The following is a 27,216-nucleotide window of genomic DNA, read 5'->3' on the forward strand; positions in this document are numbered from 1 at the left end:
AAAAGCCAACCTTACTGCAGATAATTTTAACATTATTTGTCTTAAAATAAAATATCCTTTCATTCCAAAATAGAGTTTAACAGCAAATCGAAACATAATAATTACTTTAAATAATAAGCTACATTTGAATTGAAATTATTTTAACAACTTCATATGTGCATATAGATCCAATGGTATTTTTAGAGGCTGTTCATAGTCCTTTAGCTGTCCTTCATATACAGTACGAGAGTCGTTAGAAAAGTTACATACTACAGTTTCTGCTCTCTGATTAGATGACTCAAACTTTTAAGAGGAGGGAAAGCAAAATCAAAGAGATGTCTGCAGCAGAGAATATTTCCAAAGGAGTCTTCCAGGACTCCTCCTTTCTGCCAACATTCTGGCGAAAAACTATCACACTTACAAACACTCAAGGAAAATTAATAAAATGAGTTGCAAATACCCATGAAACATATTCACGAAATTATTCTAACAAGTGTTTTTCTCTTTTTTTCTCCCCCTTCCCCTTGCGGAGCACACCCCAATACCGCTCTAACAATTACAGACACTTGCTAGCAGGCTGAATAGATATTTAAAAGCTACAGCATGGCTGGATCTGCAGCCTGGCTCGGGGCTCTCCTCTAGTCAGCAGTGGAAGCCTGTGCTCGAAGGCACATTTAAGCTGTGTCTAACTTAGTGTTTACTCTGGGGTGACTGGATTTCAGCGCGCTGTCCCTTCCCTAGAGAATTGTTTGCTGCGCGGAGACATCAGTCTTGTCTTTGAGCATGCTCCGCCGAATCAGTCATGTGTGACTACTTGATCTGTTTTGGTCTGGACATATTGTCAAATTGTTGCATCCAAGTTTCACAGGAGCAGTGCCGAAAACGTCCTGGCTCCCCAATGATATCAGATTTATAAGGAACACAAGCCAAAAAAGTCACTATGAACGTCCAGTGACAAAAGTCAAAGAACCTGAATAAAAACTATTTTGCTCTGACTTCCAAGCTTAGTTCGGCTTCTTTAATCAGAAGGGAAAAAACCACTAAGACCACCTCCTTTCTAACTTTTAGGTTGCTGATTCCAGGCAACGCGGAGGCAAAACATTGGATTTTACAGTGGAAAGTCCTTTGTTTTTATCAGCACAGGAATTTTCACAAAGTACATTTTTAATCTGATTGGAAGGAACATCTTCTAACACAGGTTATGGCTGAAATCCCCATAGCTAATTCTTAATAAAAACTATTCAGATATCAAAATTAAAGACTGTAATACAGAACCACTTGGATATCCGTCAGGTTGATAATATCTAGATGGCCATCTAACTTCCCACCTGCTCCCCCTTCCCTCTGCCCTAATAACCTGAGTAAGCTTGTGAATGCTTTTTTTTTCACCCGTTAGCTCATATTAGTCTCTCATATGATCACGACCTGCAATTTCTTAAAAAAAAAAATAAATCAGTATTATTTATTAGTATTGTTCAGAGGACCAAAGTGCATATGCAGCAGAAGAAAGAATGAAGCAAAGTTTTCAAACAGATTTTCCCAGGTACCGTTGTCAACACTAACATGAAAGACAGACAGTAATCAGAATAATGACCCATCTGCTTCAAGTAGCTTTATAAGCAAATGCATCATTCTGCAAAGGTCAATTAGCAGGACAACGCCTTCTTCTTCTATTTGACTTCACAATATTCTTCTAGGAAAAAAAATTAAAATATCTAAAAGCTTAACTTTTCTTCACTCTTCCTTTGAGATTTCTCAGTTTTATATTTAATCAAACTTGCAGCAAACCAGGTAGGACAGCAGTGACTGCTAATACCGTTACCCAGCTCTGGGATTCTCCACTTGCAACTTGCCTTCGTCTCACACAAAATTATTATCCTAGCTTTTGCCAAAACCTGCTGACACAGCAAAAGTACTGTAATGCAAAAGGTCAGGTTGTAGGGGTTTTTTTAAATATCAAAATTAATTCTTTGAATTCTTTGCATTGGGCTTCAGGGTTCTTGATTTGATTCTTTGACACACAGGTTAAAAAGATAAAGAAAAAAAAGAAAAAAATGCCATCCTTTTGTGTCTTGGCAAAGTAAGAACTACAATTGCAAAATGCTGTGGGCGATATTCCTTAAGTACTATTTCATTATTTGCCCTTCATAGACAAAGAAACATTTCAAATAATACAACAATCCCTTTTGTTCTCATGTACAGAAGAGAACATGTGGGAGAGGGAAGTGCATATTTCCGATCCAAGCATGCCCAATCTCCTGGTTTTACTCTTGTGGCATTACACTGACAGCAAACCACATAACGCTAATACAGCCGATAAAGAAAAGAAGAAATGGAATTATCCTGTTTGAAACTTCTGAAGCGTCTAGACAGACTGAAAATTGCCCTGATTTGATTTTCCTCATTCTGTCCTGATAGAGAAGTCACCTACCTTACGTATAATAGAAAACCCTCAGCAAAACAAAACAAGAATTATCCACTGCCACCCAAAACGTGGGCAGCGCACAAAGGCGGTACTTACTCTGGGTGCACTTCCAGAGAAGTTATCAACCTTATTAATATAAACGAACAAATGAAAACTAAATATTAAAAATTTTTATAGAAAATAAAAAGAGGAAAAAGACACCTCAAGAAAACAAATGAGCCAAATGTTATTAGAAGCTTTGGTGGTACGTGGAAACAGAACTTGGAGCATATATTTCAGTGCATCTATACCAAGCTGTACATAGACAAATACCACACTGTCAGCAAAGTCACCAACACACATCATGTAATGGAAGGAAAAAGGCTTTGATTTATCACTTATGTGCTGGGTTTCTTCCTCTTTCATCCGCAGTCCAATGAAAGCTTTCAAATAGCACCTGCCACTGGATCTCTTTGCTTCTCCACCCTTTGACATGGATGAGGAATTAAGATGGCACTGTTTATAGAAATGTTTATATAAATATTTTATGCAAACTGTGCTGGACTTAGCCTAGGAAATTTCTGTTTGATATCTCCCTGGAAGGGATCCATTTCTTATTTGCAGGCATGAAAAAGTGATGAATTCACCAATTCTCTTGATAGTTTCCCACTCGTCTTTGCAAAATGTACTGTAACTCTCATTTTATTTTGGGGGGGTTCCAACTTCCAGACGTTTCATCTTGTATTACCTTTTTCTGCTACATTAAAGAACCATTTGGTGCCCAGTGTTGTCCCTTAATGTAGGTAAGTAGGAAACCAATTGCCTTTCAATTTCTTTCAGATAATTTAAACATGCTGAGGTCTATAGGTCCTCCATTGGCAAGATAATTTACCTAAACGCTGATACTTTTTCTTTGGCCTCTTCCTTGAATAATCTGAATTATTTTAGTATCACTATTCTAGTCTCCTCCTCCTCAGTGCCACTGACAGGATGGAACGTTTGCCACCTCCCTTCTTCATTGTCACTCGCAAGGGTCAGCTCAAACTTTTTGACACGGAAACACCCGAGCTCTGTTTTGTAGTAAAACCTCAGAATACGGTTCCTAGTTCTGGGACCAGCATGGCCTGTGTTTCCCATATATACATATATTTGGATAAATTAAAATCACTTTCAGCCATTAAGCAATCCAGATCACTCTCCACAAGTGCCTTTACCCAGACTTATTTGCCAGTCCATCAATCTTTGCTTTATTTTAAAATGTTATTAGAACTGTTCTATTTACTTCCATATCGTGGATAAAAAGAGTGATTAGTGTCAAGCTTAGCACTAGTCCCTGGAGAACAACTCTAAAATTCACCCAGTTGATGATGATTCCCCAAGGACTACTTTCCAAAATGTGTAAATTAATCAGTTCTTAATCCATTTAACATGTGCTTCACTGATACAGCACATAGCTAATATTTAATCAGAATGTCACATACTATTAAGTCGAGTGACTTACAAACTTTCACCATACTTCACAAATATGGCTGCCTTTTTCAAGGAGAGAATTGCATCAGAAATAATGCTGTTCTGTTGTTCTTTTCGTGGTTTGTTCTCTTTTTTTTAATTTGTTTTTATTCAGTTATGATGATTGACATCAACTATATTCCTCAGTTCTTTTTTGATGAAAACTCTGCAACAATTTTTCCATTAGTTGACCCAATACTGTGTAAGGTTAATCTGCCTATAAAATTTTCCAAGTCATGTCATCATCCCTTTTTGAGTATTGGCACAATGATTGCCCTTTTTGAACCTTTCATAATTTCCACGACAACCCAATAGTTATTTAAGACTGAAATCAACCGGGAAGGACCACTTCAGAAAACTCTCTAAGGCTCCAGCTCGACATTTATTTACATTTCTTAAAATTCTGCCATCTTTTCTAAAATTACCAGCACTGGTAGATACCATTCAAATTATTATTAGCCATTATTAATTCGTCACCAGTTTCCCGTAAGCAAATCACGCCTGATTTTAAAACAGCCAAACAAAACTCCGCAAATATTTATTGACTGTTCCTGTCTTTTCTGCATCACTGTTCACAGCCGCAGCACCTTAACAGCACACCTGTAAAAGTGCTGTAACTTAACTATTAAAATTAGAGATACAACAAGATTCTACGCATTATTCCTGTGCACAGAGTTCAGAATTTAAAGAATTTGGAAAACTGCCGGACAGAGCGTCAGTTGGTCCAGCACTGCAGCGCTTGCAGGAGCCTTCTCAGCCATACAATATCTGGGTGAATTTTATTACAGGGAAGATTTTAAACACTGTTTAGCATTTGGCTGCTTTTCTCTGTGTAAAGGGCCCGTCTATCTCTATAAAGGGCGCCACTACAAAAACCAGTCGATTAGTCAGTATATCTCTGTCACCACCTACATTCAGTGACTGTGGATTTATAAAATGCTGAAGGTACAGCACGTTGTCCTACAAAAAGAGCAAAACTACCTGGAATCTACAATTTCCGCATGCTAAAATAATGAAGTTGATTTTGCAGTGCACTGCATTTTGTACAATTGTCTATTTAGCTGTAAGGAAAGTCGCCAAATCAAAAATGGGATAATTTGTCTCATTTATATAGTTGCACGTACATTCAGAAAGAGAGACGCAAGCTGGTATACTGAGTCATGCTGATTTTTTAAACCTCCAAGAAGATATAAGCAGATATTTTAGCATATGTGTGTGCATTAAAGTGAAACACAATGGAAGATAAATCCCCCTAAATCACAATTTCTTTAGTAATTTATTACACACTGCCATAGAAACTAATTTGCAAATTATTTTCTATGTGGCTCTAGAACTAACAAAATTTAAAACAATGCTCCAAATAGAAACCTTAAAATGTTCTAGTGTCCGTATTCAAAGGGCGATTCTCTTCTCACCTCAAATATCCAAAATGCTGTAAATGGAGACTGACCTAAGAAACTGTTCTCCAGATTTGAAGATCATCAGACCTATTACAGAAACCCATTGAGGCGCAGATATTGTGGTTGTTGTAAATGTTCAGAAAAATTAGCATAAAGACACGAGTAACTCTAATAGGTGCTTAAGTATAACCAGTGGGAAGTGGAAATGGTTGGTCGCGTATATACTACTGTGAGAATTCATCTCTTTATGGTGCAAATACACACACAAGGATGTGATGCTGATTTTTTCCCCTAAACTCTATTCTTTTAATAATTACTGAAAGATCAAGAGGTAGTCAAATGGTATAAATGGACTCTTCTTTTCTTAAAATTGCTTGCATATGCTTTGCAAGTGATATTTTTCTGAGCCTAACACCCTCTGTTTTGTAGGTCATATGGATATCTACAGACTGTGAGGATACTGAAGGCGCTTGTCCTTTAGCCTTCTGCCTCACCACATGATTGAGCATCCATATACCTTACAACCATACACCCTGTCGAGTGTTATTCTCTTACATATCACAATTTACCTCGCTTTCTCCACTCAAACATGCAACCAAGCTGAGCAACAAGCTGCTTCAGCTGCCATGTCATTTCAGTTTTTACACATCTTCTCTTTTTATGTGTGCTCTACATCTCCGTGATGTCTCATCTCCCCGTTCCACTGCCATAGGCTACAAGTCAGGAACAAAGCTCAGGCTCAATGTCAAACAGAGTGAAAATGGGAAAATATCATAGAAGAGAAAATTAATGGGCACAAACACAGCTCTAAAACTTCCATCCTTGTGGGCTCTGCAACTTTCCCTCATTTCTTGACAAAATCTGAAGAGAGTAATAATATTGGTATAGAAAATGCCTTAAAAAGATATTTAGCTAAGAAAAATATAAGTGAAAAAAAATTCAAGGTGGAAGAGTTATGCTTGCATATTAAAGTATAAATTATCCTGTGAATCGTGCAATCAGCCTCTTCTGATCTGAACCATTAACTTTTTTCCACTCCCCCCCAGTTCTCCTGCCTTCCTTGCCTGACCACCATGGCTTGTGGAGGTTCACATTTTCAAGAATGCCTTAGCAATTGATAGTCCTGAGTCTAAAACAGAGAAAGGGACTCCAAGGCTGAAATCACAGCATCTCTGCCTGAACCGAGGCCTTTCCCTCATTTCAACCAGGGAAATTTCAAGGTGAAACACACGTGAAATCTCTCTCTTTTCAACGGGTTCACCAGTTAAGTCTTTAGAACAAAAATAGTACTTTTCACTATTTTTTTTTTCTCTGTAATAAACATTTTTGTTTTCCTAAGGAAATTATGAGGTGTAGACATATATTGGGTGAAAAAAAAATATTAAAAAACACTGAAACCCAAGAAACAGTACTTTGAAGTGGTTGATCCTACCCACACTGACATGGCCAGCAGATACACAGATTTCCCTCATATGGAATCATGGTCTTATATGTCACTAGTCATTTGGTTACTGCGAAACCTAACTCATGGTCGAATACCTTAAAAATAGGGATTGTATATGTCTGTAAAAAAAGGAGAGGTCCCAGAGCACACTAATGTGTAAGGAAAAGGGAATAGTTTGGTTTTATTCACACATTGTAGAATTACCTTGTTCTAGAAAATATAATCTTCTTCAGAACCCTGTCTCTCTCATTCCTAAATGAGTTTCTATTTCAAAAAAAAATAACATTCCCCCTTTTTTTTGTAAATATATTTACAGAAGGGTAAATACTAATATGACAAATATTAACACTGGTATTCTGTTTGGATCCAGATACTTGACTTATCAGCTACATTATTTATTCAGGAGGCAACACCATACTTTATGAAACCCTATTTCTAGTTTTGTGTAAAGCTTACCTGAACATATTATACGTAAGCTTAATAAACCCCTTCACTATTAAATTTCAGTACTTCATCTTTGCACCATTTGGAGCACATGATATGTATTTTTGAACTAACATGCATTAACTAAGCTGAATGTAAATTATATCTTTTTAAACATCTTTCAGATGAGCAAACCAGAGTTGAAAAATAAAATCCCTCTTTTTTGGGGGTGCGAGCATTCATGATGCATCTTCAGTCTGTTTATTAAGTAATCATATCTGGGTACAAGTGTCAACACAATTTACGTTTTGAATAATGTGAAGCAGATAACCTCAATTAACAAGTAATTAGAGTCATTTTCCTATTAAGCAGTTTCCCTAATTGTTTTTGAAACCTGGAACTAAAATTGTAATAAATAATAAGCGGCCAAAAACATGTCCCTGCATTAGCTTAATCCAGGCTCTTCCACTGATGGCTGGGAAAAACACAGCAGAAATAAGGGCTGAATACCCACACGACACTGAGAGGAGAGGGAAGTGCTTTCTAGCTGCGGACCTCTGCACAGTCCACTCTTTTCTGAGGTTGTTTTGTGGTTTGTTTTTTCCTTCCCCCTCAACACGGTTCTCTTTCCTTCCCTCTGTCTTTTCACCCCCATGATTTCTTATATGAACTTTTAATGTATGAAATATTTTACTTATCACTGTCAACTGACTAGAGCTTTTCTCCACTTTTAAAAAATATTCAATAAAGTAGTAAAATCAAAACCAGACCTATGAAAATAAAAAGTGAAGACCCTAGGAAGATACCCTGAGAAATTCCAGGAAAAATTCTGGCAACTATGGGAGGACATGAGCTCTTCAGAAGGAATACAAACATTTAAATAATATATCTTGCTGGAAATGAGGCTTTGTGAGAAATCCCATTGATTTCTTTTAAGTCATTTTATTAAAAGGTCTATTAACGCTTGGCTTGCACTTTGTGGCTATGAGAGATGTTGGAATGAAGAGCTATCAAAGGTGGCTATCAAAGTTTTTTTTCTTTTTTCCATTTAACTTTTTCTAACTATTAAGCCGCTCATTTTGTAGAGACAATCATTAGTGTCTTTAATGTGAAACAAAGCTTCTGGATAAGAGCTGCTAGCTGAAGATCAATATGAAAGATATCATTTCAGTTACAGCTTTAATAACTGTAACAATAGGGAGCCTGGCATCACTGGCTTTATGCATTAATGTAATTTGGAATCTACCAGGTACAAATCTTATCAAATGTTAGCAGTGGCTGCGTTGGGATTTTCTAGGTAAGGAAACTGCATGATAAGTGGGGAGTATTTTAAAGGTAAACTTTCATGTAATCAGGCTCATCTGCCGTAACACCATGAAAGAATTTACACAAAGAAAAAAGCTAACAACAAAAGAGATTCTTGGAAAACGATGTCAGTATTTAAGAAACTGGTGACGCATGGGCATGTAAAGTGCTCAGAGTATGCTAGGATGTCTCTCTTGTTTAGATCATCATAAAAATCATACGACCCACACGACTGGAGGATTAGGAGTTTCAGCCAAATTCAGTGCAATTAGAGATTTTCTACAAACAGCCATATCTGGAAGTCCACACCTACCCGGACATGCATGGCAGAGCTTTCAGCTAAACCACAGAATAGGTGAGGAGCTTGTTCCCAGGCTGCCACCAAAGCACCAGTGCTGCAGACCAGGAGCACGCCCCTTCCTCCAGCCAGGGCCCACAGCTGCAGTAGATCCACCTTTCCCACCCTAGTTCTTCCAGCCCACCTGCCTCAAAATCCCTCAGCTCCCTACTTGCTCTGTGCTTTTCACAATCACTAGCCTATTGACCCAGTCTTTCCCCTGCTTTTGAAACATTCTTGGTGGTATCATCCATGTCCTTCTGCAATGGTTTATCTACAGTCATGTTATTTCCTTTCCCAGCTCTTCAATTTCTTGATAAAAAAAAAAAAATTCCCCACCCAAAAAGAAAAAAAATCAGGTCTGAAAATGTTAAAACACAAATTTTGGATCTTCCCTGCAAAGTTATTCTTAAAACCTGATGAAACCAACTGCCAGTTTTTAAAACAATTTGTTTAACTTGTGTCCAAATATCTTCAGGTTTTAGTGCTTACAGGTGGCTACTTTAGATTTACACTTTAATTTTGAGAAAGATCTAAACTGGGAACACTGAATTTTCAGTTTATCATTTGCTGATAAAAAATGGAAAGCTCAAAGTTGAAGTAGCCAACTACTGAAAAGAGTTGGCACCTGGCACTTTAATTTTTAAACACAGGGGTTCTTTGTGTAATGAGGTTATAAAGTAAAAGCCTGACTTCAGGACCACAATCAAGAAGAATGAGCTCTTAAGGATGACAGAACTGCTGATGTGAAGCTCATTTGGTCCAAAACCCATGTTTGGTCCAAATAAACACACAAAAGTTTGGATGCTCGTCTGGGTTTTCTACCTGCCTTGGGGCTAGAGATGTCATGAGAACAGATTCACTCATCACAGCTGCAGTACTTCCAGTTCTGGCCATGGATGAAATATCTGGGAAAACAATCTTTCTTGCAGAGCTCTGGGAGGTGGGGGAAGTACGGGAAAAATGGGATAGGGTATTTCACAGTCTTCCAAATTTGATTCCAAAACTGGGGGAAGATTTAGAGACTAGGAAGGATAACATGTTTTTGCTTTATTTGGGTTTTGGCTGTACTCTTAAACACAACTTTTTACTGTAACTGTCAGAATATGTGGCAGCTCAGTTAGTCAATAGTCATGAAAAGAAAGGCATAACTGTTTGTAAAGTTTAGGCGTATTCAGTACTGTCCTAAAGTAACAAATACAAAATAGTAGCATTGGTCTCTGAAATACAAATAATTTGTTTTCCTACAGTCTGTGTTCTGAACACACAAGCTCCTTCTTTCTCTCAGGGGTAGGATCCTGGGCCCTTTGAAGGGGAAGGTTTGAATTCCGGTCTTGCCATGGCTGTGAATCACAGTGTATGTATGCCTGCACAGCGATAAACGCAAAATCACAGATCATCAAGGCCTATTTCCATTAAGCTATGAACCTCACCCAACAAGAAATCAAACAGAAAATAAAATATTACCATGTTAACATGACTGGATCGGATCCTGTACTTATTGCTCCCGCAAGAAAAAAAAAGCTGACTTCAAAGGGAATTTGATCTGATTTAGGGCAGGAGAATGCTGCTGTCAACTATTTGTCTAAGAATAGGCATGTTGCCTAACAAGGACACTCTACTGTCTGTTTTAAAGCCTCTTCTCAGTGCATTAAACAACATTTAGTAAGCATGTCCATATATTGTGCAGCAGCACATGTATTTAGGGCATGCACAAAATAATTTGATCCCCATTTCATTGCATCAGTACTGCAATTATTTCACTGCAGTAATAAAACAAACAAACAGAAAAAAAACCTTAGTTTTTTACCTCTCCTGTCATGTTGCATTGGGTCATTTTGTGTCACATGATGTGATATAATGTAACTCAATGCAAGGAGACACATGTCCCTTCTCATTGGAAATTTAAAGAAATGGAGCTTACTTTTCCCCTGTGGGAAACTATGCAGGACAGGTGCCCAAGACTAGCTATGGGAAGTTCGATATCATCTCAGTTTCAGTACCTACATCTTTCAAATCTTATGGCATTTTGAAAGGAAACGTGTTAGATGCCACAATTCAGCTGTAACACAGTACTTAATAAAGATAGCATAAGAGGAATAAAATTCCACAGCTTATGTTCCTTGTCACGGTGTGCACTGACACATATTGCCAAAGAGGCTCTTAAACAATAGTTTTAAGTGCACTTTTTGAAATATGTGCTATAAAACGTGGAAGCCCTTAGAGAAACCTAATGCTGCTAAAAAGCACATGGGTGTAGAGTCAGGGGAACAGAACTGATTAATGATGAAGACAAAACAAGATTTTTTATGAAAAATAGTGACACAGTTAAGCACAGAGAATATAGATAAGGAAAATGTACAGGACCTGGGGCCAAATTCACCTCTCAGTTACACTAACATAATTGTGGAATAATTCTATTTCAATTAATAGAGTTAATACGATGAGAGTAGAATTATCTACGTAATGAGCATGATTGAAACATAACAGTCAACCCAGCTCTGAGGCAGACCATGTAATGTGTGCAAGGGAGATATGCATCGTCCTCGGTCCCATTCTACAGGCAGAGAAACAGAAGAAAGGACTCAAAATCTCCTGGCAGGCCAATGTCCAAGCTGGAACCAGGGGAAACATGGCAAATTCTAGTCCAGCTCCTTCACCGCTTGGTTGCAATAAGTAAATGTGACAGAACACTGTCATGGAAGCCAACTGAAATATTATATATATATAAAATATTATCTCTCTAACATCATGGCATGTTGCTGTCTCACTCCTGAAGCAAAGAGGTGTAGCTTTATAGTGCATTGGGATATTTAGCATCAGGGTAATAATCTCAGTGTCATTAACATCATATATTTGAGTGCAGGATACAGGATAAAATAGCAGAAAATATAGAAACCTGAGAAGCACATTCAGAACAGATGCAGGACATAAGTTTTTCCTGCTAGCAAAAAAACCCCCCAAGGATGCGTGGAATGGACTATGAAATAATGAAAATGATACAACAGAACTGGGATCGTTTCAATTTGAACGAGATGTTAAATTACAGAAAATAATACTATTCAGGGGGTTCTGTTTAGTTAAAACCTCACGTCTAGTTTTTCTTAGTCTGCTTACTTTCCTTAGCGGGACAGCTCAAAGGCTTCATTTTTGCAGAGTTCTGGAACAAGCAAGTTTTGAGCTACAAGCACTTCATTCAACCCCGTGGTTGTCCTTTGGTTTTGAACAAGCTAAGACAAAGGAGATAAACATTTGGAGCTGTTACAGTTCACCTCATTTAACATCAAATCCATCACTTCTGCACATTTTTTAATAGAAAATGAAAGGGAGAGCTCTTTTTTTCCTTTTTGCTTCTAAATTCGTGTTGGTTACCCAGTCACCGAGTACCACTAAGACATGGTAGCCTCAGCCTGCACCTGTACCCTGCTCTTAAGCAAGGTGTCACATCCTGTGTGATGTGGCCAAAAACTGATATTACCATGAGTTTCTACTAGTATTCCATAGATTACAATAAAACCAATAATTGTGAAAGAAGAAACACATATTTACCCCTTGCTTTTCCCTGTGTGTACTGAAGAACTACTAACACTACCCTAGAAGATACTTTCTGAATATTTCTTTACCTGCTTTTCTACCAGTTTGGGAAGCCACAGTTTACTTCTGTAAGTGTCGTGAAGAAAAAAAGGGATTCATTGACAGGGAAAAAAAAAATGCAATAATATTTTCCTATTCCAAAGATACCTGATAATGCAAGTGAACAGTAGGTAGCCTTAGATCAAAGGGAAGAGCAGTCAAACCACCCTGCACTGCAGGAACAGAATCTGATATTCCCTTGAGGGAAAGGATCATGTTTTAAGGGAATCCTCATCTGGCTAGGCGGAAGAGCAAGGTCTGGGCTGAACTGCCCATCATCGCCTTTCCAGCAGGCACACACACCCTGGTGCCACCAAATTTAGGTGGGAAGTCTGGCCAGGCAGCTTACAGGGTGAGCACAGGGTTCCTGGTCCTGCCCCAAGCTCCCGCACCGTGTGGTGACACCCCAAAGCGCCAGGTCCTTGAGAAGAGCCAGCACTGGCATCTCATGTCTCCACAGTTACTGCCAGCATCAGAGACAAAAAGGGCTGTTAAGAGGCAAGCACAGATGAAAAGAAAATATGAAACAAAAGAAGTGGAGCATGGGGTTTAGATGGTAAATAGTATTTTCACAGCCCAGGTTTCTTTTTTTTTTCCCCTCAAGATATATATATATTACAACGGAGAGAAATGCCACAACTGACGGAGAAAAAAAACCACCTCTGTAATTTTTTTACTCATTTTTAGTTTGTCCTATAAGCTTAAAAATATTTTTAAAATATTTACACCCTGCTTTCTATGAAACTCAGAGGGCTTTTCAGGCTTTGAGGAATGCATTGATCTTGTCAAATATCCCCCAAATTGTAGACAACTCTATTAACGATAATGCAAATGTTTCATTCTTTCACTAGATGCTAGGAAAACGACGGGGAGATATTCATAGAGAGGATGCAAAACTTCCTAGCAATGCATTCAGTTAGGAAGGTATTTCAATATTAAGCATCACTTCAAATAATCGTATTTTCAAGCGACGGATGATGGGACTATCAACGTTTTGGAGTCAGCAGCTCCTCTAGCTAACATCTCCCCAATTTTTGAAGGGGGGGGGGGGAGTTGGAAGGAGAAATTAAAAAAAAAAAAGCCAAGCCATTTGGTGTAGACTTGTGCTTCGGTAGCATCAGCTGCTTCACCTGTAATCTCTAGTGCTGCTCTGCCCCCTTGTGCTGCCGCAACTGCAGAGCAGCCGCCCGCGCCTTTGTGCGGGGACCGCACGCTGAAAATCCCCCACTGTCACTTCTCACTTTTCTGGCAAGTTCAAGGTCAGTGCCTAGCTATTTTCAGCTCATCCCTTCTTGATCCATGCAGAGAAATGACAAGGTAACGTGATTTGGGGTCAGCTGTATTACAGGAACCGTTACATAAACGGAGAAAGTGGAAATCAATCCTAGCTGACAGTGTCTTCAGGATAATCAGCGCTCACTCCATGCCGCTGTCAGCTCTCCTGCATCAAACACCATGTTACTTCTGTCAGATCTCTTTAACAAAACCATATTCTCACTTTTGGCAAAGTAAATAAATATTTCACCCGGGCTTGCATTTAATACATTGTTTAGAGAACTTTAACACTTTGGACTTGCAAAGAGTCCGCATTTATACGGGAAAAGACGTCTTAGCCTGTCACGTCCATTACTGCCTCAAAGGGCGTTGGCAAAGATACATTCCAGTCTTATGAAATACCCCATTCTCCGTATTTTGTGCTTGGTTTCTTCACACAGACGACTGTCCTCCAATTCTCCGTTACGGAGCAGACCTCGGCTTCCCAAAGCGCTTGCCTAACCCACGGTCATCCTCACCCCAGCCGTGTCAGGGCTTTTCCTCTAACGTTTCAGGACACCTTCCTCAATTTGTTTGATTATTATTACTTTATCTGAACCATTTCCTCCCCTAACTAGACATCTTCCCTAACGCAGAATTATGAACATATCATTTCACAAGATGTGCCGCGTTAGCCGCGTCTCGATGACAGCACATGGTATGTCAGTTTAGGGAAAGAACAGCAATTCTATCCCACCCACCTTGTGCTCCCATGAAACTGCCAAGCCCGCGGTACTCCGCCGAAGAACAATTTACCATAATATTAGTTGTCAGTAAATTCAAAGACGGAACTCCTAAAGCTATAAAATGGATTAGAAGCAATTTAAAAAAGAATTAACAAACTAGAGTAAGAGTATACTGTCAACAAACAAATGCTTCATCATAGCACTGTAATTTGGAATTTTAATTACCCCTCTGCTTCTGTAACAAAACAATGTCTGAACTGGCAGCCATTTGAATCTCTCACAGGTCATTGAGCATTCTAGTTAATTACTCTATGAATAGCCTGTTTTTCTCCCCTCTGGAAACACGTTTCTAATGGCAGTCAAGGTCTGACAAATGTGTCATCTACATAATTAGCTAGGAAGCAACACAAAACATTAAACATGCTTTGTGCCGACAACTATCAAAACATTTCATTTGTTGTCAATTATTCATTACTTTGTAGGTTCTGAAGGGGTTGTTATTATGGAAATAAGTCCAGATGCTAACAAGGTTAGAGTTTTTTATTCAAATTAGTAATCAGAGGACTAACTTTAAAAAATGTATCCCGTGTACATTTATGGCAGCATTCAATCAGTACTAAATTATAAACGAATTTAGTTAAGTTCCAGTTAAAATAGCCATGGCAGAGCACATACGCTAATTTGTAGAGTTGAATCTCTCTTTGAAGTTTTAGGATCTAAGCTGAAGTAGCAAACTTTCAGAACCTTTGGCAAGACTAATTTGTGCTTGGTAAATAGAGTAAAGATTTTCACAGCATGAGATAATGTAAGATTGCAAAAAAAAAAAAAAAAAAACCAGAAAAAAAAAACCTGGAGGTTTTTGAACCTTTTTTCTACCCTTCTGTCACACTGAGTAAAAGTCAAAATCAGCAATTCCGACTCATATAATATCTTGTCTGAACTTCAGTTTGGTTTAACAAGGGAGCCAAACCAGTTACACTCACCACTTCCTTAATAGAGCTGAAATGAATTTATCCTTGCTTTTAAGAAGAAATAGGTGCTGGTTATTTCTTTTTTCTATGATCTCATTATGATGCTGCCTATCAAGCTACGCAGCTGAAACGGTACAGTGAAAATGTCTGGTGGAGAAAGAAATGGGGAGGTTAACAATAAAATTAACTTCTTCCTTTCTAGCCAAGATTATTTCAGTTGAAGTGCTATAATGCAAATATACATTATTCTGCGTATTCTGCCCTTCTCACAGGGCATATATAAGAATAAAAGGAAATAAAAGTATTCAGAAAAACAACAGGCTCATTTTGAAGCTGAAAAAAACACCTGCACGCTAAATGTTGATCCTGAGAAAGGGTTGGGAGGAAACTTGCATTGCTCCATTGAGAAAAACTGCTTATTGAAGGTAAACTGGACCCTAAAATATTCTAATGCGTTAATATTCTACCTTCAGCCCCCACGTCAAAGGAGTTTATGGTATGTAGGAGAGACGTGAGCACGTCGGGGTGCATCTGGGAGCGGTGCCCAGCGGAGGCTGAGGGCCTCTGCCCCGGAGCTGGAGCAGCTCCTCAAGTGGGGACCAAGGGACACGCGTACGAAATGGCTGAAAAACTGGAGTCAAGGGCCGAACGAGTCGGTCTGCAAGCATGACACACACCAGAGAGCGGATCTAGGTTTTGAAAGCACAAAACCAGTTTGATTACAGTAAGGGGACATATGACACACTTCATTTCTCATTTTCCTGCACTAGAAAGGAGAACGACTAATGGTACTGAACAGATTTTTTTTTTTTCCTTACAATATTCATGTTCATGAAGTAAAACCGGACCGTGTTTATGTAGTCACTGTTTTCATACCTACTCTGAAATATTTGGGGGGAGCAAGGTGTAAGCTTGCATTTATTAACAATTCGCGCACTTATCATGGGAAGCTCATATATTTTTCTACGTCTCTCCCAATACTATTGTATGGTTTGTGTAACACCTTGCAGGGTACACAGCTATTTCCTTACAGCGAGGAAAGTAGATGCATCTGTAATGGACTAGTGTACGATAATAAAATTTGCAGAGAATAAAGCCTGGGCAGTCACTATTAGAACACAATAAAGAGAATATTTTTCCTTTTCCACCTCAAATGTACACAACTATGACAGGAGAAGGTTTTCTGCTTTTAGAAATATTTTGTCAAGGTTTGTTTTTCCCTCTGGGGAAAAAAGCAAACTGAGAAAAAAAAAAAAAAAGAATCCTCAAAAACTTTCCCTAAATAAACTGTAGTATAAAAGAAGCTCTGATGATCTCTCAGAGATTGAAATAATCCATTTTCAGCTAAAACTACCCATAGAAATGAAACTGAAAATTCTCTAGAAGAGGGCTGGAGCCTGTCTTGTAATTAACATTAAACAGATAACATATTTATGAGGAAGTCAAAATATTTTGGAAGCCGATAATCCTGTAAGCCTTAACATGGTATAAAAACAACAAATAAATGCAAAGTGTTACTGTTACACATGCCTGCCTGATCAATGGTTTTCACATATTGATCTATAAATGGAGTTGACAGTCTGTGTTGGCTGCACATTTTCCAAGCAGCTCTATTTTTGTACAAAACCAATACGGGCAATTACCTTTGTTTGAGATGCCAAGTCTTATCAATTCAATGTGATTTAGTGTCATTTTAATTAAATATCAGGATCTACTTCAGGACAATCTATACAAACAAAGCCTCAAACTTGACTATAAGCTTGATTTGAAGTAAACATGTACAAACCCTGCAATTTCAAAATATGGCTCAAAAACTCTGCGAAACAGAAGGCTTATATTTTTAGCAATTTTATTTCTGTCTTTTTGGCTAGCCATAACTTTGGCAAGTGTTCTATGATCACAAGAGTAAGAAACAAAAGAAGATTGCTTCCCGTTTCCCTGATAATGTATTAGAGAGATAAATAAACCTAGAAGTTTGTTTCACCTAATCAGAAAAAGCTCTAATACATTAACATTTTGGAATGTCTAAATAGGTTCTAATTCTCAATATAGACACCAATAAAAAATGACATTTCATTGTCTGAAGTTGTTCTGAATGAAGCAAAATGCGCTTCCCTGGGGTTTAACGGATGAAAATAGCAAATATTCATTTACATTGCTAGTTCAGATACTGGCATGAAGCACAGAAAGAGCCCTTGCTTACCACAGTCTGTGTCCAGCTTTGTGATTTGTGCTCTTTAAACTCTACATTAATATCAATTTCAACCTTTACAAAAAGCTCGAGCATTTCCATCAAAATAAAGACCGTAAACCCCCAAGAATCTACTTTCAGCCTTTGCATCAGCTAGCTTATGCATTCCACATTTGCATCTTTACTACTATAAAATGCACAAGTGCATATGGCCCTACTGACGTACGATGCATACCCTTCTTTGTCACACTATAGAAAATAATCCGTCCACCTTCAAAAGTATAGCCCCAGGTGTGCTTACAAGCATCACAGCAAATGCTTGAGAATACAACAAATCCCTTAGAGAAAATGATGTATTTTCTTCTCGATAAATCACCGGTGATCTTTCTAGTTTTGTGCCTGGATTTTACCCTTTATTGTCCAGAGTGTTAATTTTTTTTTCCCAACTATGTTTTAGAAATATATATTTCTATTCATTGTTCGAAATGTGCCAAACGCTGATTGCCTTAATCCAGTGAAGTCAGTAGGTTTTGCATAAGTTGGGTAAAGAGGATTTAACCCGTTTATTAATAGAACATAGAGTATAGTGCACACACTGAATATGGGTGACGAAAGAGTAATATGGAGTCCCTTATTCAGCTATTTCTAGTTTTTAAAAAGAAAAATCTCTCTGATGCTAGGACAAAACTATTCAGTCAATGTAAAATAGAAAATAAGCAAAATCAGTGGATACCTGATAGATTACATCCACCACCTAAACAGAGGCAGGCTGTTCAAAACAGAAAATTTCCAAACAGAAAATCAGGAAAAATCCTTTTTATCTTCTAGTAAAAGATCATTAGCTTTGCTGAACATACTGGTAATACGTATCTTTATGCAGGGACGTGTGTGCCTTTAAAGACAAAAGTGAAGATTGTATATATAAGCGCACTGGAAAAAAGCATCACGAATTTTAAAACAGGATTACTAAATGTATACATATACACAAGTATACATACGCGTGTGTATATCAGTTGGACCTTGCTTTTTCAAGACACGCAGACCATCAGAGACTACTCTCCTCCATCACTTTCCTCCAAATCCTTCACAAGTCACAGATTCAGACATGTCAGCATGCAATTGATACATGCGATTGATATTTCTCAGCTCTTTTCACTTGAATTTAAAGCACATTTTGAAAATGTTTGGATCCTTTCAGTTTGGGCATTAGCAAACAACTTTAAGAGGCTTATTTAAGTAAATACACCAAAACACTTTCAGTCTGTCAATATCTAGTCAGAAAATTCTGCATGGCAAAAAGAGATGAAAAGAATTGAAATAGAAAGGAAATTAGTAGCATGGCAAGCTTTCAATCTATTATGTTGGAGCCAAGTTTGCTTGGTAAAATGACATATACTCGGTAAAATTCCGCTTTTATATAATTAGCTACTAAACAAATGTAACACAAAGCAACTTTTCAGCTCTCAGCCAATGAACATATATTGTACCTGCTATGGTTATTGGAATGCGGCAGTGAATATTTATGTCTAATTTAACTTTTTAGAGCCCTTGCTCTCTAACAGTCCAGCATACTATCCCCAAAACTAAAGTTATGTAACAAGGTAATATCAACAATGAGAAACTGCATGATAAAATCCTGCCCAAAAGTGAAAAATGCTAATTTTGTCTCATTTAGCAGCTGGATACAGAAATGCTCATTAGTTTTAAGAGGGTTAATCCTTTTAACTTTTGCATATTGATATGCCAATTATGCCTAATTGTACAAGAGGCATCAGTCAAGGTAATAGTGCATAAACACATGAAAGTTATTAAGTACATCCCAACATGTAATAAAGTAGGTGTTAATTGGTAGCTGAGTTCTGCAGGCTATTGAGGTGGATAATTCATTGAGAGATGGATCACTTGTAATTTCTCTACATAATTCCTTTTGCAGTCTCATGCTGTGATGTTTTCATGCTTGTCAAAAACAACTGCAGCCTAGTGCCTTTTGTTAAACACAGCCAATAAAATATGTTAGGCATCATTAAATATACTTAACTTTTAAACTTTTTCAAAGGTACAGTTCTTCCTGATAATACATTATAGTATTCCAGTAAATTACTGTAAGCATCGTTCCAGGTTTGTAATGGAGGAACAGTTCACCTCAGATAAAAAGGACAAAACATGTACGGTGTGTCTGAGGTGAACAACATTGTTTAAATGGAAGGTAAATGAGTGCCTTATCAGCTGCTAATATCTAGATATATTTTCATTTCCAGAAATCAAGGTGAAATGAGTTAAGCTATACCAAAGAGATTAATTATTAAAATAATATATCTCTAAATAAGTCTGGCTTTTGAGTTCAAACTTGAAGTAAAAAGGGAAGAAGATACAGCTGTTATTGTAGGCTTCCTCCATTTAATAACTTTGTTAGAAAGCTGAATATTTCATAGGAATCCATTACATCAACACAACAAAAAATTAATGGCTGGCATGGTTGCGAGAAGTGACTGCGACCTGGGACTCTGTCCCCAGCCAGCAGAGTTTTCTCCCTCATTTGCATTCTCTGAGAACAAAATGGATCTGGAGTCCAAAAAGTGGCTAACATTGCATAAATAATTTTGTAACATCATATGGCCTCAGCTGCAAGTTGCCACCATTATGGAAGAAAATTAACCAGGGGAGACTCATACCAATCAGTTTGTTTAGTAGCTCAGAAGGAGTACAGGGGCAGGGACACAACTGGCAATAGAGTTCCTCACTATTTAATTTTTTTTAAAAAAAAAAAAAAGGTAATGGATAAGAAATGACTCAACTCTTTCAACTCTGTCAACTATTAAAATAATAAGAGGACTTCAGTGTCTGGTTCTTACAGTTCGTTCATTCTTACAGCAAGACTTATTTTTGTTACTGATGAAGTGGTCCTTTATTTACCAAGTTGTAATTTCTGTGTCTTTACATTTCTCTGATTTTAGGGTTTGCCTTTTGAGAAATTGTGGCATAGATCTGATACTGTAAGTACCATTCTCTACAGGAGCCGTATTTAAGTACTGTAACACTTGAAAGTTGAAATGCTGAGTAGATGCTATGATCCTGGCCACCAAAGCCGAATTTGGTCTTTCAGTGAAGGAAAATTGTTATTCCCATGCCTAGCCATACCAATAAAAATGAATTAGCACCACTAAATCCCTCCTTGCAGAGGATGATCATGAAATCAGTATCTTAACCACACTTAAGATAATTCTGTGGTTTTTGAAAAATTGGAAGACTCAGAATATATTCGTCATATTTTACTTACAGGCTCAGTGACTTTCACGTTCTCAGAAAGAATCATAGATTTGCTTTGGCTCAGTCTATCGTGGTGAGTGTTGGCATTTTTGATCCTCATTTGCACAGCCCCCGTACTGTGGTGGGAAGGATTAGGCTTTTCAGAGGCTGTATCAGAAGTTGTAGACCTTTCCATGGTTACCGGGTTGACCTGAAGAACATAAAATAACAGCATTAATCTAGGGACACGTCATACAAAAATGTATCAATGCCAGTTATAAGTCACTGTAGTCGGGAGAAGAAGCTGAGTTATCTTGCTGGCAAGATCTTGATCATCTTTGAACACCAGGATAACTATCAGCTGTGTCAGCCTGTAGTTTTATTAATGTCCTTATCACTCACCCATCCAAACTGCCTTGGAAGAGTTAGTTTATGTAAAAGATTATCCTTATCTCAAAAGCCATTCTCCTCTATGGTGTAATCTCTCTGCAAGCCTTTGTCACGTCCAGCTGGCAGCCACTACACTTTGTCTTTGGCCCCGCTCACACTACACATTGTAAATCTTGCAAAGGAAGACGACATGCTATGAAGCCAATTAACATATCTTACCTCCGCAGTTCAATACATGCTTGTTACAAGTGCATTACAAGACCAGGCTGCAACCCTGTTAGTGTCCTAGATTCAAACCCAGATCTAATAAAATTTCCCTTAATTTTTACAGTTCTGCCTGCAGCACAGGTGAGATTTTTGTTTCTCCGTTCATTTTTAAAATTTCAAAATGAAGAAATGGCTGAGCACATCAGTTCTCCAGCCCTCAGAGGGTCTGGGGAGAACTTGTACCAAATGATTGCCTTCTCTACCAGTGCCACTGTTCAACCTCCTGACTCAGCAACAGTGCAACTCGACAAACTGTTCTAGCTATTCAAAATCCCAAAAACATTTTCCATCAACAGGAATTGCTTTAGATTTCCTGTACAAAACATCAGGACAGTGACGTACAACACTTGCTCTGTTTTCCTCCCCACCAGATCACCCTGGCACAACTATATGTAAATTGTGGGTGAAGTAACATGGTAAGAGTCACAAGAAAACTTGCTATTTATATTGCTATGTAACCATATGAGAAAACGTGTAAGGAAGAGATACTATATAAGCTGGAATTGCTGGTTTCCCTACTATAGAGCCAGGGAAATGGAAATCCATTTAAGTGCAGTTATAATACAAACTGTTGAAAATCAGCATTTTCCAAATGGGTTTGAAAAGCACAGCTTTTCCTAGCAATATGTCCCCAGCCTCTGAAGACTCTAAAAGATGAAATTCCCTGATTTCAAGAAATTCCATTTCTGTGCAGGCATCAGGGCAGAAGAAGATACGGTACCGTTGTAGAAGTGCGAGAGGGAGATGAGGAGTGCTACTGCATGTCTTTTGGCAGGACCACAGCATTGTGCTGGTGGAAGGACACAGCTCTCATAACTTCGTCTTCTCCTGGACCTGATAAATCTATTCCTTACAGGAAACTGCCTTACATGTAGAGGACAATAATGAGAGGCCATGCGGTCACAGAACAGCTGAGGTTGGAAGAGACCTGTGGAGGTCATTTGGTCCGACACCACCTAGAGGTGGTTGCCAACAACCATGTCTGGGTGGCTTTTTAATATCTTCAGGGGGATTTAAAATTAAGCAGCCAGAGATATGTAAAAGTGAGGAACCACAGCACTCTTACAGAGACAAATGAGAAGAAAGTGCTTCAATATTAGCCATTACTGTGCCATGATAGAAATGCTAACTTTAGTAAAAGCAACAGCAAAGCTTATGCTTGTTGACTGTTCCCTGCATTAAATTAGTTACTCAAGGATCTCTATAGAAGTTGAACCACAGAAACAGAGGAGAAAAAAATGGCTAAATATGCTTCCCCCTACTCAGGAGTATGCATGTCTATTTATGCTGCAGAGCTGGTATATGACACTGGGGAAGACTCTTCCCATGGACCTTTAGGAGACGGCACTGTGTGTTCTTCCTCTTTGAGACACTTCTCACCACCCGTTGGAGCAGTCACCACTCAAACCCATGTCACAGGGCCACTTTGCCGTTTTGGCAGTAAGGTCTGCAGCAGCGCTAAGCAGGAAATGATTTTTTCCTCCTTCTAAGCTTGGAAAGTCAAACCACTTTGTATTTCATGTTGGTATCAAACCAAAATTCCTTCTCAACAGATTTTCAGTAGGCTCCAGGCTGGAGAGCTGATCAGACTCGAGAGACGAGAGCAACACTGGCTCTGTCACCGATCCAATGTTTGGCTGGAGCACATCTCTCAGATTTTCTTCTGAAATCTTCCACCTATAAAACTCTGACAGATCTCTTCTTGGGAGCATTATGAGTTTTAATTACGTAGTCTCTGTCTGGTGTTGTCAGTACATGATGTGCTAGAAAAAAGTTTAATAGTATGACAAAGTCATGCCCTGGCTCTTAAGTAGGAGCACAGCCAGTAAATGATAAGTACAAAAACTTCTGAAAAATTTTATTCTGATCTCATTGAACCTTAGTTGATTTTCCCCCAAACTGGAACTAATTCACACACATCAGAGTATTACAAAGAGACTTTGTGAGGCACTAAAATTACAGGAATTACCATAAAAGAAAAGAGAAAAAAACCCAAACCTCAAAATTTCCTCCATCAGATTTTATTTGTCTTAGTGTAGAGCATGGTGAGATCCTGCTGAATAAGAAGGAGATGTTGCAGAGTATGAAGGAAAGGCACAAGTTACAAAAGATGCAACCTTAGGATTTCCAGGTAGAAATCCTTTGCTGCCCAAACGCCATTAAGACTCCTGAGAGCGTTATCGGCCCTGCATGCCAGTAGATGGCACCCTGAATATGAGCTCCACAAACGCAACAGTGTCGTATTCATATTTGCAAGAAAAATTTGGTAGTACTTCCACGGCTCTTTTTTTATTTTTTTGTAACTTTTAAAAACTAACAAAAGGGAAGACAGTCAGGAAACATATCAAATATTAACAGAAAATAGAAAAGGAAGCCTATCAGATGCTTTTATGATTTGATGCTTCCAAACTGGTATTAGCAACATCAGGGCCAAATTTGGGCTGGTTTTGCAGGGGAATTCATTTCACTTACTTTGGAAGGCAAAGCTGCCAAGCCCCGTACAACTGCGTGTGAGGCACTCCATGTTCATTATATAATTAGCTAATTTGCCTTTTGGCAAATAGTTAGCATCTGGATATAAATTTCAGTTTTGAAACCTCCTACGGTTGATTTGCTGGAGAAAGGCATTAAACCAAGACAGACTTTCCCCACCTCCTCTCCCTGTTGTTTATAGGGTTCCTGGAGCAAAGCGGTAGCATAACTTTAAGGCATTCACTTAAGAGAAGAGGGACAGGGGAACACACCAAAAAATCTTCTTGGAAGGACCATATTAGAGGCACTGTGGAACAGAAGCAGCAGGTTGGATAAGGTTGGGAAAAAGTTAGGGAACGGTAACAGTACAAGAAATATCCTTGACGTGAGGTTGGGTGGATGATACAGGAAGGGAAAACTGATTCATAGAGTGAGGGGAAAAAAGATTACACTGGATGTGAGAAAGGAGATCATTAATTTCTAGAAAGTGGGTAGATCAGCCTACTCGTGGGGCAAGAAATAGCACTGAGCTGAAGGGACAAAATCATTTTTCTGCTGGGACAGCAAAACCAGTTCAGTCCTACACACAGAGCCACTTTTGGAGATAACCTCAGGAGCTGAAAAACCCTCGCTGAGAGAAGGAAGGGTTCATACTTTTAATTAAATTATCAGCCTCATTGAGACAACACTTGCAGTTGCTATTCCCATGAATTGGTCCATGTGTTTGGGATGCTCAGAGAGGAGACAAGCCTGCTCCAGCAAGTAGCACAGCACTCCTGCAGTGAATCAAGCTGAACTGAAGCCAGAGCCCAGACACCAACTACAGGTGTGGTGAGGCGCGTGCCTAATAGTCAAGTGACAATTGACATATCTGGCAGATCAACGGTTAATGTCCTGAAACCCTGATTTCTAAATGTACAGTTGACTTTCAAACATGTGGTGTGGAAGTAATGAGTATTACAGAGGTAAGAAATAGAAAGGTTATTGCGGATCCAAATCTGTACACACAGTAAAAGCTACCCCATTTCTGAGAATCAGGCCCAGGCTGAAAGAATAACACAGCAAAATGCAGAGATTGGATCTCAGACTTCCTCACAAAGTGCGGGGTCTTGGTAAAACTACTTTCAAGAACATTTTTCATAACATTTCTTTTAAAAACAGTGTTTTCACAAAATCTTGATGTTTGATAACAGTGACTATATTTAAATTAGTTCTAATTTTCCTTTGATGCACGAAAATACTTTTCTGCCCTTTCCCTTCAAAAAGAGAAAGATGATAAAGGAAACAAAGTAACATTGTTAACTTCCCAATGAAAAACAAACCAAAACCTTCCTTTTGCTATTTATAATTTCCATAAAAAAAAAACAGGGAAAATATACTTTTTAGCTTTTTGCAAAAATTAAGAAAATGCATTGTTCATCTCACTGCTGTTCTTATGTCCATGGTAGCTTAATTATGGTTCCTGTCTCACAGTGACTGCCAGTAAGCATTCCCTTCCTACAGCAGCTCATGGAGCTAGAGGAAGTTTCATATTGTATTTATCAGGTTATTAATCCATTTTGACAAGTTGCTTTGTCCGGAAATGGATCATATAATGAGCGGACTGGCCAGTGTTACCCAAGAGCTTTATCTCACAAGTTTTGGTACAGTATCGGTAAAGTTAGTATATAGGTCTTCTACGAAGAAAAGCAAAGCATTAGTTCTTCAGGAAACAAGATGATAGCAGCATTTCTAAATTTTGGCTTGACCTATGCCCATGTTTCCTGTCGATATGTACAGTGAAAGACAGAATGCAGATGTTAATTCATCAGCAACTTCCACCAAATAATAGTTGTAACAAATACTTTTATCCAAGAAAGGAAAAAAAAATTATCCATGATTAATATAATTTGTTGGATTTGTTTTTCAAGATCATGAGATTAAAAACATTGTATATAATTTTCAGTATTTATCAAAATAAGATTTTAATTTCCAACTTCACTCCTTATTACACATCTACCGTTACCACGTCAGAAGCATAATGAACATGAAAGTGCTCAACATCGTAATGTGAAAACACTGCAAAGTTACAGTGCATCTTGTTACATTCACTAATTCCATTCTTCTGCTGAAAAGCATGCTGTACATGAAGAGCATCCACTGCAACCTAGTGCAACAATATTACAAAAGAATAAAAATCAACACTAGGTTCACCATTACACTAGACCTGTGAGTCTGAAAAACCATAAAAATGGAAGAGGAAGTAAGAGTTGACATACGAAAAAACAAGCTACTGCCACACATGTGGTGAGTCAGAGCATTCTTGTAAAGGAGAAAACATATTGCTATGTCTGCAAAAGAAGTGTTTAAAATCAATACACCTACGTAATTATTACTGTTGTTGGGTTTTGCTCTTAGCCTTTGCCACACTGTTTGTTATCTCTGGTGAAGCACAGCTCAGGGGCAGTAAGTGCTTCAACACACAACTGATGGAAATAAAGGGGGACAGATGAAAAAACTGTAGGTAAAGAGAAGGGATAACAAGTAAACTACCACATAGCTTTTTCAATTATTCTTATCTGCACTCTACTCTGTCTTTATTTTCTCCCAACCACCCCCACCACACTGCTCTCACAGCTAACACGTCACACATCTGCGCCCGGGGCACGGACACAAACAGCAAAGGCTGCTGAGGGATATGGTGTCCTGGGCTGGTGCCCAGAAGAGTCCTGCAGCCAGTTTATCTGAGTACTAGAAAAACAGAGAAATCCATTGTAATGAAAATACAAAGCAGATGTAACATTCCTACGCCTTTTCCTTTACAGAAAGAAGTCATCCAGCCTGGAATAATTTGTACTTAGGAAGTAGCATTAATTCCAACCATCAGTCATATCTCTAGTCAAAGCAGGAGATCGGAAATGACACTACATCGCCATTACCTGGGTCTTTACTCTAGTTTTATCCTTGTATATCAGACAGACAATAAGATGGAATTTTGTGCCAAGTCCAGCCTGCAGTAAAATGTTACATCTCCTAAACTCAGCAGCAGTTTCCCTCATCAGCAAAACTCACAATATCCTCAGCAAACACCAGTGAATTAGTTGATATGTCCCAAGTCCTACAACAGCCATTCTCACCACCATTGCTTATCATATCCTCTTTTAATTATTTTACCTGTTGCAGCCATAGTAGGCTTTGGGCGGTGTCTCTCAGTACGGACAACACGCTGAGCAAGGATCACAAAGGTCATCTTACCTCACGTGTCT

General features: G+C 38.4%; 1 protein-coding gene across 16 annotated transcripts in view; it reads right to left on the reverse strand.

The window, feature by feature from the left end:
- ARHGAP15 (Rho GTPase activating protein 15) overlaps positions 1 to 27,216 on the reverse strand; it is a 345,294-nt gene that overhangs the window by 292,977 nt on the left and 25,101 nt on the right. For all 16 annotated transcript variants that reach the window (XM_064451021.1, XM_064451016.1, XM_064451019.1 and 13 more), the window contains one exon: positions 20,874 to 21,053. In XM_064451021.1, coding sequence (XP_064307091.1) covers positions 20,874 to 21,038 — 165 coding nt within the window. In that variant the 5' untranslated portion in view covers positions 21,039 to 21,053. The remainder of the gene's footprint in view (positions 1 to 20,873; positions 21,054 to 27,216) is intronic.

Source organism: Phalacrocorax carbo, chromosome 5 (genome assembly GCF_963921805.1).
Source record: "Phalacrocorax carbo chromosome 5, bPhaCar2.1, whole genome shotgun sequence".
Taxonomy (NCBI): domain Eukaryota; kingdom Metazoa; phylum Chordata; class Aves; order Suliformes; family Phalacrocoracidae; genus Phalacrocorax; species Phalacrocorax carbo.